Below are 15,698 nucleotides of genomic sequence, written 5' to 3' on the forward strand. Positions count from 1 at the left end.
TAGAAAGTTACCAGGCAGGCGAGTTTGATCTAGTTTGATGAAGGTCTGAGCTAAACTCTGCAGAAAAAAGGGCCTTGAGGGCCTAAGTTGAGAACCCCTCGTTTAGACGAACAGATGGTTTGAAGAAACTATGCAATTAACTTTTCAGGATCAACTTTTTTTTTTCTTCAACTGAATCAAACTTTAGTCATGTAAGATCTGTAGTGGTTATGAAGGGCTGTATCTCTGAGTGGGTGATAGTGGGCTGCCTCCTACGTGCATTAAATGTTAAAGGTGTGCCAAATGATTGCTCTGACTGAAGACATTAGAAGGAATAGTAATGTAGCCCAACTGTTTGCCTTTGATCTGCTAATGCGAGCTGTCAACGAGAATAATATCCAGTAAGTTTTCTCTGGAGGCTGGGGCTCGTCGTGAAAAAGCAAGCGCCCCTCCTCCTGTTAAATCTTGCAGAGGGCACAGGGGCTGTTGTTATGCTGGGACTGAAGTGACAGATACATGACTGAGAAGTTTAGCTTTATTGTGTCAGCCTCCTGATGTTTCTGTCAATGGTGAATATTCCACTCGATTGTGATGGATCTGGACTATGACCTTTGACCTGGACTTAAAAACAATCAGCTTTAATATGCACAGGGGTATCAGGGTATTGAAGAAGTTGGAAAGATGAAACATATTTATGCCTAAAAAAGCTGGTCTGTTGAAATCATGGGCTTCTACGATAGGTTTTAAAATGCATTAAGGCAGTATAACCAACATATAACGACTTATTGGAAATACGTGCCTCTATCTACATTTTTGTACCTGTACAATTCACTGCAGTTTTTACCTCAATGGGCAGTAAAATACCAACCACTTTTATTATTTTTCACACAAATTATAGGAGCAGATTATCGATTAATACAGACTTATTTTTGCGCATTTCATTGCACAATACTATGTTATGACCTCAAACACTTTTACCATAGATAGAGCATGATTTGTAAACTAATACATTTTGATGTTGGCATTACATACCAGCTCAATTTGTATGGTATTTCTGATATTGTAAACTTGCTTGGTAGCTCACCTGGTACAGCAGGTCCAAAACCTGTAATGAAGTGATGATTAAAAAAAAAAATTGTAGAAGCAAGCTAGAATGGCGTAGTTGCTCCAGCAAATGCGTTTTTATCTCATGTTTGCTTTGTTTATGGTAGGGATGAGTATAGGTGGTATGTTATATTCAAACATGATTAATGTTAACCTTTAGCGCCACAGTTCGGACATGTAGGCTAATAAAATTAAATGTTAATGTAATTAGATTCACATTCATTTGATTGAGATAAAACTGAACATGATGTCGCTGTTGTTCTCTACGTCATAAATATGCTGTAACTAATCCCAGATGGGCTTTAGCAAATCATTAACTATCCCGATATATTTTTCTGTTGATATGAAAAATCGGGTACATTAAGCAATATAGCGTGGGTGAATTATGTATATGATATATATTATGATGTCATGATGAACTATATGCCTTTCTCCAATGACGTTCTGAGTTGTTCAAAGCGTTTCTATGGATGCTGATTTTTAGAAGGCAGCGGTCTCACTCAGAGATGGCAAATGGGAACATGATTTGTGTAATATTAGCAACACATTATTAGCTGTTTGATAACAGTCAAGCCAAAGGCTAATCATATTAATTACCGTTATGTGTCTGACGTTGTAAAGAGCGATGCATAATACGCATTACCATTCTGATACATCGACTTGTGTACGAGCCTGTATAATTCACTCTTCCTCTTTTTCTTCTGAATCAGTTTCAATGGCTGGATTAAACCAGTATTTCCACTTGTCATTGTGCAGCGTTCTACAGTAAAGTTGAGCGATTGGATCTCTGAGTGTGAGTGGAGGCGGGGCTAATTTGCATATTCATGGTATCACGTATGTCAAATGAAGCAAGGGTGTAGAGTTACATTCAAGCTATTTTAAGGCATGAAGAATTTTTTTTCACAGGAAAAAACTTTTAAATATGTAATTTTGGTGATTAAAGATTAGTTTTAAAGGATACAATTATTGACTACAGGGAGACTTTAACAAATTAACTATAGTTTGTGACAATGTGGACAAATAAAGTTATACTAACAACTATATCTTATAAAGTTTTATCTATATTACTTAATAAATTAACATCACAAACATATCTATTAACTAAATGGTTACTGTTTTATTTTTAAACTGCCAAAAAAACTGCCAAAACACTGACTGTTCTACAACATTTTCAAAGTGAGATTAAAATATATATATATATAACATGCATATTTGTTGCATCTCTTGGTGCTGTGTTTATTAGTCTCGTTTTGTCTCATTACACTCAGCTCTTGCCGAGACTCCCTTGAGCCTTGAGTGTGATAATGAGAGAAACATATTCTGAGAGATAAACTACCAGTAATCACTTTTATCATTTCCTGTATGATCATGAATAAATCTGCCTTTTTGGTTTTAGAAATATCTAATACAATGGAGACAAGTTTGAAGATATGTCCTATTTCTAATATTATTTAAGAGTAAATATAATAGAAATGTAAAGCACACCATTTCTTTTCATTTTAGCAGATTATTCGTTTTTGAAATTCCAGTTTTAATGACTGACTCCGGATATCTTGTTTATAAGATACAGGAATGAGCTTTATTAAACAGCTTTATCAATAACTGATAGCCTGTTTACTTTTTGAGGAAAATTATGTTTTGTGGAGTTAAGTTGGTGAATTAATGATCTAAACAAATCCTGATTGTTACACAAGCTTGTTCAGTCTGAGATGACTGATTTTCTTTAGATTGTACTCGTGAAAACGTTTTACTTAATATTAGTGTTGAAAACAGCACAGCTGCTGCTATACTGTATGTCCTAAATGACTCTTCTCTCACCATTTAAGTCTTAATTTTTCCCAATATTTCATGGATTATTTATGACCACAAAAGTATTTACTTAAACGCTAGTAAATATTTCTAGATAACAAGTGCAGGAGTGTGTGAGTTTAGCTTTTCACAATAGCCTAAGGCTGACCTACAGCTCGGCGTAAGAGACTTCTGCTTGTTTTCACTGGAGTTAGTCCATCCAGTGCTTCCTCCTGGGAAAAGGACCTGCCAAGACACTTAACCTTAAGCAACTTACCAGCAACTAGATGACACTTAACTCTCATAAACAGCTCTCTACACACACATAAGACACGGCATATGTGTGTAAATTGAGAGGAGATCCAGAGTATGTGTTTATAAAACCTTTGGCAATATATTAATGAATGCATGACGGAAAAATGCCAAGGTGAGGTAATCATGATAAGCTGCCAGCAAGGAGAAGCACCACAACTCAAGACTTGCAAATACAGTGAGGAAAATAAGTATTTGAACACCCTGCTATTTTGCAAGTTCTCCCACTTGGAAATCATGGAGGGGTCTGAAATTGTCATCGTAGGTGCATGTCCACTGTGAGAGACTTAATCTAAAAAAAAAAATCCAGAAATCACAATGTATGATTTTTTAACTATTTATTTGTATGATACAGCTGCAAATAAGTATTTGAACACCTGTCTATCAGCTAGAATTCTGACCCTCAAAGACCTGTTAGTCTGCCTTTAAAATGTCCACCTCCACTCCATTTATTATCCTAAATTAGATGCACCTGTTTGAGGTCGTTAGCTGCATAAAGACACCTGTCCACCCCATACAATCAGTAATAATCCAACTACTAACATGGCCAAGACCAAAGAGCTGTCCAAAGACACTAGAGACAAAATTGTACACCTCCACAAGGCTGGAAAGGGCTACGGGGAAATTGCCAAGCAGCTTGGTGAAAAAAGGTCCACTGTTGGAGCAATCATTAGAAAATGGAAGAAGCTAAACATGACTGTCAATCTCCCTCGGACTGGGGCTCCATGCAAGATCTCACCTCGTGGGGTCTCAGTGATCCTAAGAAAGGTGAGAAATCAGCCCAGAACTACACGGGAGGAGCTGGTCAATGACCTGAAAAGAGCTGGGACCACCGTTTCCAAGGTTACTGTTGGTAATACACTAAGACGTCATGGTTTGAAATCATGCATGGCACGGAAGGTTCCCCTGCTTAAACCAGCACATGTCAAGGCCCGTCTTAAGTTTGCCAATGACCATTTGGATGATCCAGAGGAGTCATGGCAGAAAGTCATGTGGTCAGATGAGACCAAAATAGAACTTTTTGGTCATAATTCCACTAAACGTGTTTGGAGGAAGAAGAATGATGAGTACCATCCCAAGAACACCATCCCTACTGTGAAGCATGGGGGTGGTAGCATCATGCTTTGGGGTGTTTTTCTGCACATGGGACAGGGCGACTGCACTGTATTAAGGAGAGGATGACCGGGGCCATGTATTGCGAGATTTTGGGGAACAACCTCCTTCCCTCAGTTAGAGCATTGAAGATGGGTCGAGGCTGGCTCTTCCAACATGACAATGACCCGAAGCACACAGCCAGGATAACCAAGGAGTGGCTCTGTAAGAAGCATATCAAGGTTCTGGCGTGGCCTAGCCAGTCTCCAGACCTAAACCCAATAGAGAATATTTGGAGGGAGCTCAAACTCCGTGTTTCTCAGCGACAGCCCAGAAACCTGACTGATCTAGAGAAGATCTGTGTGGAGGAGTGGGCCAAAATCCCTCCTGCAGTGTGTGCAAACCTGGTGAAAAACTACAGGAAACGTTTGACCTCTGTAATTGCAAACAAAGGCTACTGTACCAAATATTAACATTGATTTTCTCAGGTGTTCAAATACTTATTTGCAGCTGTATCATACAAATAAATAGTTAAAAAATCATACATTGTGATTTCTGGATTTTTTTTTTTGATTATGTCTCTCACAGTGGACATGAACCTACGATGACAATTTCAGACCCCTCCATGATTTCTAAGTGGGAGAACTTGCAAAATAGCAGGGTGTTCAAATACTTATTTTCCTCACTGTACGTGTATTACAGTTATTTTAAATAACAAGCCACAAAGTGTTCAGCAACACTAAGGGCATGACTGCCGTTTTCTCTGGAAGTGTTGACCTGCTGTTACTCAAACTGTAAACTGAGAGCTTGCAATGTTATGTTTGGTGGTGAATGTAGAATTCAGAGGCTATTGACCTTAGTCTGATCACCAATGCTTAGTCCTGAGAAAGATAAATTAGTTAATTTCGTGCTAGCCATATACCATCACAGCAAATCATGACTTGATGCTTTGATGAGTGATATGTTCTTTTTTTATATATATGGAATGCATTTATTATATGTAAATATTAATTTGTGATATACTGCAGTATATGCTATTTTGCCCTACTTGTGGACAACATGTTGTTGTTGTTTTTTCTTGCAAAAGAACTGCATAGGATTCTCCCTTTAGGGGATTTTCTGTAGAGACTTGTGAAAGTTTGAGTTTGCTGTTCTTCAGCTATTAAGGCTAAGCACTAGATGAATTTCATATTGGTGCATGTTCTATTAGCTTTGTGGCTAGGGAAATACCTATAAGCCTTTGCGATTTTGAATAATTTAATTTTGCGTTTTAGCTCAAAGGATGGTGACTTGTGGGGATGTGTAAATAATTGCTAATTAGAATTCATAACTGCTTTAGGTCTTTTTAGTGCTTTTGATGTGCTGTTGAAGTAGTTTTGTAAAGTGTTTAACGTTCCCTTGTAGCATTTTAATGTAGCTTTTGGTCACTATACCGCTACTTGTTGGAAAAAGTCGCTTGTTAATGGAAAAACTGCAGCTGACAAAGTTAGTCTCCAACACTGCACTGCTACTGTATGCTAATAAGGCTAATGTTAGCATATACTGCTAATGCTAACTGACATTAGCATGTTTAATTTGATGTTTCTGGGAGGCATCATGTAAAGCTGTTGAAAGAACATTTTGTTGAATTTGCACAATATTAAGGAGAAAAATAACACCCATCAACACCCTAGAACTAAATTATTGTTGGGTTGTCAAAATCTTGTAACTTAAAATACATCTTCAAGAAAGTTCTTTAAGTAAAACAAATTTAACAAAGTGTTAACCAAGTTTTCCACAACTAAAGGCTGATTATAATGATAACTATGACTTCAAATGTTTATTAATCATTCTAATTCTATTAGAATAATGAAGTCCACTCCACAGCTATCACTCTCAGAAAAAAAGGTACAAAAGCTGTCACTGGGGCGTTACCTTTTCAAAAGGTACACTTTTGCGAACAGTGACCGTTTACTGACCAGCCTTAAAGGAGCCGCCCCCTTAAAAACTGATCATTTCAGACATAGTGAATGAGGGTTGAAAATAACTTTTTTCTGTATATATTGCAAAAAACCTGACATTATAAGTGAACCTCAAAGAACATAATAAAATTATTTTAAAAATGATGTCATGACCCCTTTATAGAGTTTGAGCATTTAAAGCAACAGACGACAAAACTGCACAAGCACACTTACAATAAACAGAATGTTATCGTCCGTTGTTTTGGACACTAATATAATTATTGTTATAGTTCTCATTATAGTTGTCTTTCATGGTGTGAACTGGCCTTAAGACTATTGATTACTTAATTTTTTTAAAAACTGTGGAAGTAGTTAAGTTAAAACTGAAAAATGTTAATCAAATCCTTATATCCATATCTTCAGAACACCATATAAATCATTTTGAAAGCGCTCTTTTAAATGAAAATAGAGATCTCGTAAATGTTTCCTAACAGAACAGAAGCATTTCTGCCACAGCTGCATTGATTCAGAGCTTTTAGCTGAAGTGTTGTTCTCTAGTGGACTTTAGGGTTTAGCCTCATAACAGCACTCATTCGAACCGTTCGATTCGGCTTTTGTAACGCGAGCTGTGTTATTGCTTCCCTCCTCTTCAGCAGCACCTCTGCAGATGATGGCACTTACAACAGAAGCCCTGCTAACCCCAGACTGTGACACATCCAGCTCAAAGCGATGCAGCTCAGATGGTCAAGGTTCCTGGTGCTTACAGGATACGATTGTTGTGTCCACTGAAAAACACGCTCTGTCTGAGAGATGTCATTGACGGCGGTGTCTTCCGAGAGGTTATGAGTAATTCATTAAAGGCTGTTTAATGGACGCCCGCTGTGGCCCCTGAGTGATTTAGAACCTCAGACTCTCATTCTTGGTAATAGCGGCAGAATGGGATGACTTTACGGCCCATTACTATTCTGCTCCCTTTATATTGCTATAGGGGTAGATATCAAGGCCAAATATTAAAGTTAGTTATCAGGCCATGGAAGGAGCCGCATTTCGAGGGGGTAATCATGGCATCATTTCGATTTTTGATAAGAACTTCGTAGCACTTAAAGGTCTCGCTAGCACCTGTAGAGACCTATAAAAATGTATTTCGGCTCAGTCATGTAATGCTGCATGTACTGTTCAAATTCACTTTGAGCCTTTGAAAACAGCTCATGTTGTTGCACCTCCAGATCATTCAAATAAAAAGCGTTTTGAGTTCTTTAAAGTTACATGACAGGTAGTGAGTTTGGGGTTATTTTGTTGCTGTTTTGTTGTTGAATATCATTTTTAACTGCATGTCATACTGAAAATAAAATGTTGGGAAGTTACTTTAAAACTGTAACTTGCTAAGCTACACTACCAGTCAAAAGTTTTGGATCGGTAGGATTTTTAATGTTTTTAAAAGACGTCTATTCTACACACCAAGGCTGCATTTATTTGATTCAAAATACAAAAAAAACTGTAAAATTGTGAAATATTATTACAATTCTCACGGCCTTACTCCAGTTTTCAGTGTCACATGATTCTTCAGAAATCATTCTAATATGCTGATTTGATGCTCATGAAACATTTCTCATTATTATCAATGTTGAAAACAGTTATTTCAGGATTCTTTGATGAATAGAAAGTTCAAAAGAACAGCATTTATCTGTAATAGAAAGCTTTTGAAACATTAAACACTACTGTTCAAGGGTTTGGGGTCAGTAAGAATGTAAAATTGTATTTTTTGGGGAAAGAAATAAAAAAAATCAATACTTTTATTCGTCAAGGATGAATTAAATTGATCAAAAGTTACAGCAAAGACATTTATAATGTTACAAAAGATTATATTTCAAATACATGCTGTTCTTTTGAACTTACTATTCATCAAAGAATCCTGAAAAAATTGTACAGACTTGTTTTCAATGTTTTTTGAGCATCAAATCCGCATATTAGAATGATTTCTGAAGGATCATGTGACACTGAAGACTGGAGTAATGATGCTGAAAATTCAGCTTTGATCACAGGAATAAATTACATTTTAAAATATATTAAAATAGAAAACAGTTATTTTAAATTGTCATAATATTTAACAATATTACTGTTTTATTTATTTTTATCAAATAAATGCAGCCTTGGTGAGCAGAAGAGACTTCTTTTAAAAACATTAAAAATCTTACTGATCCAAAACTTTTGACTGGAGTGTAAAGTAACAACAGCAACCATTTAAAATCTTACTGAAAACTTACTGACCCCAATAATATGTAGTTTTAATAATAATAATAAAAAAGAAACATTTACAGCCGTTGACATTGTTGGGTTGTATTTGTGATTCTTTGTTGAGGGAGGATGAAAACTGGTAGTGGAAGCAGAAAATGAAAGGTTGGGGACAGACTTCCTTCTGTTCGTGTGAATCTTTAAAGGACGTCACACTGTTCTTCTCAGAACGCCTCAGTGTGAGTTTATGTCATTTAGAGCGGATGGGCAAAAGCTTGACATTTCAACCATCTGAAATCTAATGCCACTAGCTGTTTCTGGTGAAAGTAATATGACTCTCCTTTCTTTTATCCAGTCCTATCGTGGATGATGTTATTACTTTCCCAACAGGAAATCCAGAGACATTCTTTTATTATATAACTCCTATATGTGTAGTGATTGTCTCTGTTAGTTATGAAGGCCTTGAAGGTGGGTCACAGTTTTATAACATACCGTAATATGCAGTTTTGCTCTGTGTTTTGACCATATGACAGATCTGGAATGATTGAATCTATCGTAAGTTAGATTACCACAAACCTCTCAGCAGGGTGACGTAGAATAGTTGTCGTAGGGTGCTTTTACGGAAGATCGGTCAACGCGAATATTTATTGTGATTACTGTGGTTAAAGTGGGGCATTTATAGCTTTGCTGTCAGATTTCAGTTATTACCATAAAGACCTCTGAAGGACAGAATCTATTTAGTGTTTTTTTCATTGCAGGTAGATGAAAGGACAGCTTGTCTCCTTTTTGCTTTTATTCACTCTCCCTCTCTCTCTCTCTCTCTCTCTCTTATCCTCCCCCCCCTCTCTCTCTCTCTCGTACCCCCCCCCCTCTCTCTCTCTCTCTCTCTCTCTCTCTGTTTTATTTTGTTCTTTAGCTTTTCCCTCAGCCTCCCAGTGTCTCAAAGAAGAGAATAAAGATTGTCTGAGTGAAGTGAAGTGAGTCCTCAGCAGGAGGCATGGCTAATTATCAGTTACCAAGAGGTCATTGCAACATTTGACATCTAATGCAGATGTAAAGATCTAGAGAATTCAAATTACACACAGTCACATGACTAAGTATAAGAAATTAAGAAGTATAAAAAAAGAAAACATAAATTAAATTATAAATAATTTTGGAATTATTTTCATATTTAGAACATATATTATTATTGTGGTATTTTTTATTTAACTGGTTGTTTTCTGCAATGGACAATTTCTTAGGCAGAATAAAATAATTTTAAAATATGCATTTATTCAGTTATTTTAAATACAAATATTTTCAACTGAAATGTTTTTTTTTTTTTTTTTTTTTTTTAATTATCTATTTTAATTTAGTTAGTTATTTTAAATAAATATTTTCAACTGAAATATTTATTCAGTTATTTTTTCAGTTATCTATTTTAAGTTAGTTAGTTAGTTAGTTAGTTAAAATCAATTATCAATAAGCATTTATTTAGTAAGCTGTATAATAAGGCACAATGTACAGTCAGCTGTTTTATATTCTCTTCAGGCAATACAAGACTATTTTGCATCATGCTGTCAATGGAATATATATGGGGAAAAGAAAATACATATATATATATATTTTTTTTTTCTTTCTTTTTTTCTTCTTCTTCCCTGACACACAAGATATGTTGCTAAAAATAAAATGTATCATTTTATGTAGTGGGCAGGTAAAAATCTGTGACCGGGCCAGTGAGAAAAAAAAAAAAAGGTATTGTTGAGCCCTGCCTTACACACATACATTTGCACAATTACAACCTTTGTGTACATGACAAGAAGCCCATTCTCTCCCTGCTCGAGTCGCTATGCACAGCAGTTCATCTGTCACCCCTTCTAGAGCAGAAAACATGGAGATTGTAGGTTGGAAGTCGTGAAGCTCATTCGTGTGGAATAATGGCTCTCAGATACCTCTACTCCATCTCCGGCAGATCGACCAGCATCACGGACTGACCGCAGAGAGGAAAACCATGCGAACATTAGCCATTCCTGTGTAGACAGGGGGTGCATGGCTGGAAACATTAGTATAGATGTAAGAGGAAATTGAGACACATGGGAGCCGTCTCTGAATGTGTGCAAGCTCGCACGTATGAAATGAGAGTGTGTTGGGGAGGAAATAGAAGCGAAGGCCGTTTACAAAAGAGGATTTATATTCTCCGCACAGATGGACACGAGCAGCTTTTCTCACGGCATGCTGTGGTGATATTTTACCAAGACAAAAACCTCTGTTTTTGTAGGTGGCACTGGAGATTCGCAGTATCTCCATGGTGAGAGTGTGAGATGTTATAGTCTGACACACACACTGATACATGATGTATTATAAGCAGAGCTGTAGTTAATCAGTCTCAATCGGCCAATTTTCCCGTTTGAGCATTAAAAAGTTCTGCAAAGTTACAAAACACAAAGTCCAATCAAAAGGGAGTTATTCTCTGATTGTAGTCTTGAGTTTCCTTCTGGGAACGTACACATCACAATATTCTTCATTTAAATAATTCCCACCAAAGCATACACAAAAAAGGGGGCGGGCCTGGTTGAGTTGCGTTAGTAGAGTGTTGAAACTCTCACTCGGATTAAGGGGATTCATAGAGACAGGAACTAAACAATGTGAAATATGTGGAAAATAAAGTTTTTTCCAATTAACCCTTAAATTCATGAATCTAATCCCGGATCTATATCTAACACGAATGGATCTCTACCTGTCGCGATAATAAAACTCTCCTTATATTAGAGTAACAATTACATCAGAATTTTGTTACCTTTTGGAGCTTGGAAGGGTTCAGTTTGAGCAGATGTTTTATACCATCATCACTGTCCTCGTCAGAGCTCATTTCCCAGTACATTCAGCATCTGGCTCATATTCGCAATCTCAAACATATTCTCAAAACTATCACTTTTAACATTTTCTAAATCAATATTTTGATTGCTGACAGCTTCTTCACCAGATCCACCATCAAGTAACAGTGACACTAATATTTGATTGTGTTCAGTAGTCCCTCTGCAGTAAATTGCTGAGTCAGTTTTGCTGATGACACTTCCTATTCTTTTGTTTTCTGCCTGCGGTAACTATGAGTGAAACGTCACTTCATCATTGTGTATCAGACATTTGGGTGTGAACACTTTTGACTTGGGCCAGTAAGCAACCAACTTGAATGGCAAACACCATTAATAATTTCTTTAGAAAATATAAAAGACTAGTTTATAAGGTCACCACTTGAATTTGGACTTTATTGCTCCTGCGATGGACAAGAAAATGCAGTGTGCTGTTACGCTCTCTGGCCTTCATCCTCTGATGTATCCTCTAAAAATAGTCCTTTTTTGTTAATACAGGCCAAAACAACCCAACTTCATTGATTTTAGTGTTTTGTCTGCTGAGAAAAGCTGAGGGAGGAGATAACAGCAAGGTTGGCCTTTGATACTTTATAGTGCGATCTGACCAACAGGTCCCGTTGAGACAGAGCGAACACGTATAGGCCGTAGAGTGTTTTTAAAAGGGTCATTTGAAGGTTTTCTTTTAGAGTCGTGGTTATAAAAGGTTGGTTGTAATCTCTGTTTCTGGCATGATGGAGGTGAGCCTCTTTCTGTCTCTGTCTCTGACTCTTTTCAGTATAGTCTGTGCTCCCTAAAACACAACCCATACTTTGGGAATTGAGAAGCCGATTAAAGACGTTTTCATGGATCAAATTATGCTGATGGGTTTATAGGATTTTGGAGGTAAAGCAGGTTTGTCGTAATCACCCTACAGCTGGTTGACTTTCCAGGTCATCTGCAAAAAAAGTAAGAATGAAATTCAATATTTTCTAATAAATGATCAAACTGCTCCATATACTTCACTCCAGGCTGCACATGGAGAGGCTAATCAAACTGTCATAATATATATGAAAATTTATGGAGTGCAGATCAAAGTCAAACCTAGGAAAGGGGATTGTTTTGTAATTAGTCTCCTTCCTTTTGATTTTAATTAAAAACAGCTCAATGCCAAACTCTTTGGAAATCACAATCTGCATAATATATTTAAAAATGCATGCCCACTTACACATCTATTTCTGGGATGTTTTGTTTATTTAGAATGTTGTGAAGTTTCAAATTTGAATTTTTTTTATGAAATAAAAAGGCCATTTTTAAGTTTATATTTTTATTTAATTTGGATATATTGTAATTTAGTTTCTCTTAAGTTAAGTCGACTTAATATTTACTTCAGTTTTCTATTTCTAAAAATGTTTTAGTTTTTGTTTTAATTTTTGTTAAAATGTGTTTTGTTTAAATGTGATGTTAACACTGTTAAAATCTTATTTGTTTTGTTGAATCAGGAAGGAAATTGGGAAAAGTACCTGCTCAGGCAGAGAGAAAACTGTCATAAATCATTTGATCTGAAATCCTGACCTTCCCGCCCAGGGTAATGATAAAAACAAATGAAATTGGGGAATCGATACAATGCCGTTGGTTAGGCCAAGTAGCTCAGAGATTTTGGTCAATGCCATTAGCTTGCATGGGTGTAGGACAAAACAGGACAAATACTAGTTATAACTGACAAAATAAACTAACCGAAATTACATGTCATTGTTTTGTGGCACATCAAATCTGGGGGAAGGTGTCGTAGATGCAATTACTTCCACACAAATGGTCTTCCCACTGCACGAAAAGCTTCTTTTGAGGTCTTGAAAGATGTCAGGTCTCTTAATGGAACAATGCCTGACAAAGCGTCCTGCTCTGCATTCTCATTTGCATATCAGAATGACTGTGAGCGTGCAGGGATAGAGCTTCAATTCCATCAAAAATCGGCTGACAGGTTTTGTTCAGATCAGGAAAGAGCAGACTCTCTCTCACACTCTCGCAGTGCGATGACAGTAATTCAAACTGGGCTAAATGCAATCCCACATTATGCTCACTGTTAAGGTAAAGTGAGCATGACTCAGCAGGTTTTTAAGCACACCATAACTCTGATTGTTAAAGCGTCTGGGAAGCGGGCAGAGCTTTTTAATATTAAGCTGTCAAATGGATAGAGGGGCGAATCCCCAGCAAGAATGACTTCAGAGGGACTTGTGCTTGTAGGAGTCCCAGAAGTGTCTTTTCCCATTTCGCTAATGTGCTCCTTAGCCCTGTGAGAGACAACTTCGTTGCTGTGAATTTTAATGATGCTTTTAGGGGTTGGGAAATGTGTAAAGACGAGAAAAAAAACACAGCATCTGAGATGCTGTTAGACGGGATCAAAAAAAAAAATGGATGTCAAAAGGCAGTAGAGGAATCTGAGCCTGGGGCTGAAAAATCCTTTGAAATTACAAATATACGGGCCGGTTTGCATGTCTGTGTGCGCAAGCTTTGGAGGTGTTAGTGGTTTTGTGAGTTTAAAGAAACGGAACAGAGCCCCTTTGATCCGGTTCAAGACATTTAAAACAATCACTGGAGTCCTCCTTTCATAAAAGCGCTTTGAATGACATTGACATCCCAGAGTAAATACTCAAGTCTAGGAGCTGCTTTAGTGCTTTAGATTTGGAAAGGTTCAGAACATTCCCATCTGTTAATCAGGATCTCTTTTCATTTCAATGTGACGTCATCACTTAGAAGTAATGAGGTGGATTAGCCAAAACGCATCCATTTCATGCCTCAGTCACTAGCTGTGTCTCATTTCGAATGCCACATATGTCATTAAGGCTGCTTCATTTCAGTAAACTGATCACTACATTACAAAGACGTGAAGAAATTACAGCAATTTACACTTCACTGGGAAAAACAGTCAATTTTATAATAATTATTTTTCTAAAATGGAAGAAGTTTATGATGCACTTGGCGACAAATGTGGCCTACGAAAGAAGCAGCCTTCGAAATGAGACAAAGACAGCCCTATCAAAATAACTCGGCACACATCACTTCCTGTCCTGCATTAACTCTTATGACCGTGACGCAGCATGCCGACGGTCGGCCGTCAGGCAATGTCAGGCTGTTTTTGAGCGTCGGCCGGCTTAGTTTTTTCAGTGTTTTCCGCACCGTTGGCTCTAGTCGGATGCTGTCGGCTTATTTATTTTTTTGGATGATTCAGCATGTTAAATATGCGTCGGGCCGTCGGTGAGAAAGAGCACTCTGATTGGCTGTTCAGCTTAGCCAACGAGTCAGTGCACGAGAATAAAAGCGAAAGTGTTGAAAGCAAGCATAGACCATAGATATCATATATAAACGCTAGATGTCTTATGGCGCAGTCACTTCCGGCATCACCGTTCGGCCATCTTACCGCAGTGAAGCTTTGCATTAGGTGAGTGATCAGCATGCACACAAATCCTCATATCTCGCTGAAATATTGACGGATTTACAAACGGTTTGGTTTCTTACAAACGTTATTAACGTGGCTATAATTCCGAATGCTTGAACATGTATGTTATAATTATTCATATGTATGCAGTGTATGTATGTAGTGTCATAACTACATCTCTGACGTTTATAACAAACCAAACCGTTTGAAAATCGGTAGAAAATTGAGCAAGTTATGGTTATTTAAAAGTATATGCACCATTAAACGAGTGAGCGAGTCCACTGTGGCAAGATGGCCGCCGTGTGCGGACGTCGATCTCCATTGGCCAGCAGCGCGCACGAGACATCTAGCCTTTATATATGATATCTATGGCATAGACAGTAAAAGAAATGGACACAGCGACCCCACTGGATTCAACGGAGAAAAGTGAAGTCAATTAGAAGCTCTCACTTCCTGATGGCTGAGCGTACTGCGCAAACTGAGCTTGACGACGTAGATGTGACGTGAGCAACCCGTCTGTCTTCTAGTAGCTGTGCCAAGAGAAATCTGAATCATTCCCTTAGGAAACTTGCAGAGACGGAGAGTGTGAGTAGGAGGTGTCCGTGAGCTAGGAGCAGGAGAAACTTTTGCTAAGTATTCTGATGAATTATTTTGTCATTTTGCCTCCACGTCCCCCCGATTGCGCGCGAGCTTCTCCTCCCGTCCATACGGTAATTTATCTACTGTGCGACAGAGAGTCGCGTGGTTATGACGCAATCGTTAGCCTATTTTTACAAAAACTGCTTCTACGGGGCCATAACGTAAGATACAAGGTAATGGAGCCTTTTATACATTTTCATGTTTCTTTAAAAATAAGTAATGGACAAATGGAGTCTTTAAACGCCTCAGATGTAAAGTTATTCGCTGTCAAAGTGACGCCAAAATGAATGGGAGTCAATGGAATGCTAACAGCAGGTGATGGTCTGCTAATCAATGGCGGCGCCAGGGGAA

At 37.6% G+C, this 15,698-nt stretch overlaps 1 protein-coding gene across 4 annotated transcripts in view; it reads left to right on the plus strand.

Moving 5' to 3' along the window:
* tpk1 (thiamin pyrophosphokinase 1) overlaps positions 1-15,698 on the plus strand; it is a 62,032-nt gene that overhangs the window by 40,154 nt on the left and 6,180 nt on the right. Inside the window, exon 9 of one of the 4 annotated variants that reach the window (XM_084102242.1) lies at positions 6,869-7,479. The exons of 2 other annotated variants lie outside the window; for them this stretch is intronic. In XM_084102242.1, the coding sequence (XP_083958368.1) occupies positions 6,869-7,035 (167 nt within the window). In that variant the 3' untranslated portion in view covers positions 7,036-7,479. Of the gene's footprint in view, positions 1-6,868; positions 7,480-15,698 lie in introns of those variants that run through there. One more of the 4 variants, XM_084102243.1, reaches the window with a different exon arrangement.

Source organism: Abramis brama (assembly GCF_963993115.1).
Source record: "Abramis brama genome assembly, chromosome: 24".
Taxonomy (NCBI): Eukaryota; Metazoa; Chordata; class Actinopteri; order Cypriniformes; family Leuciscidae; genus Abramis; species Abramis brama.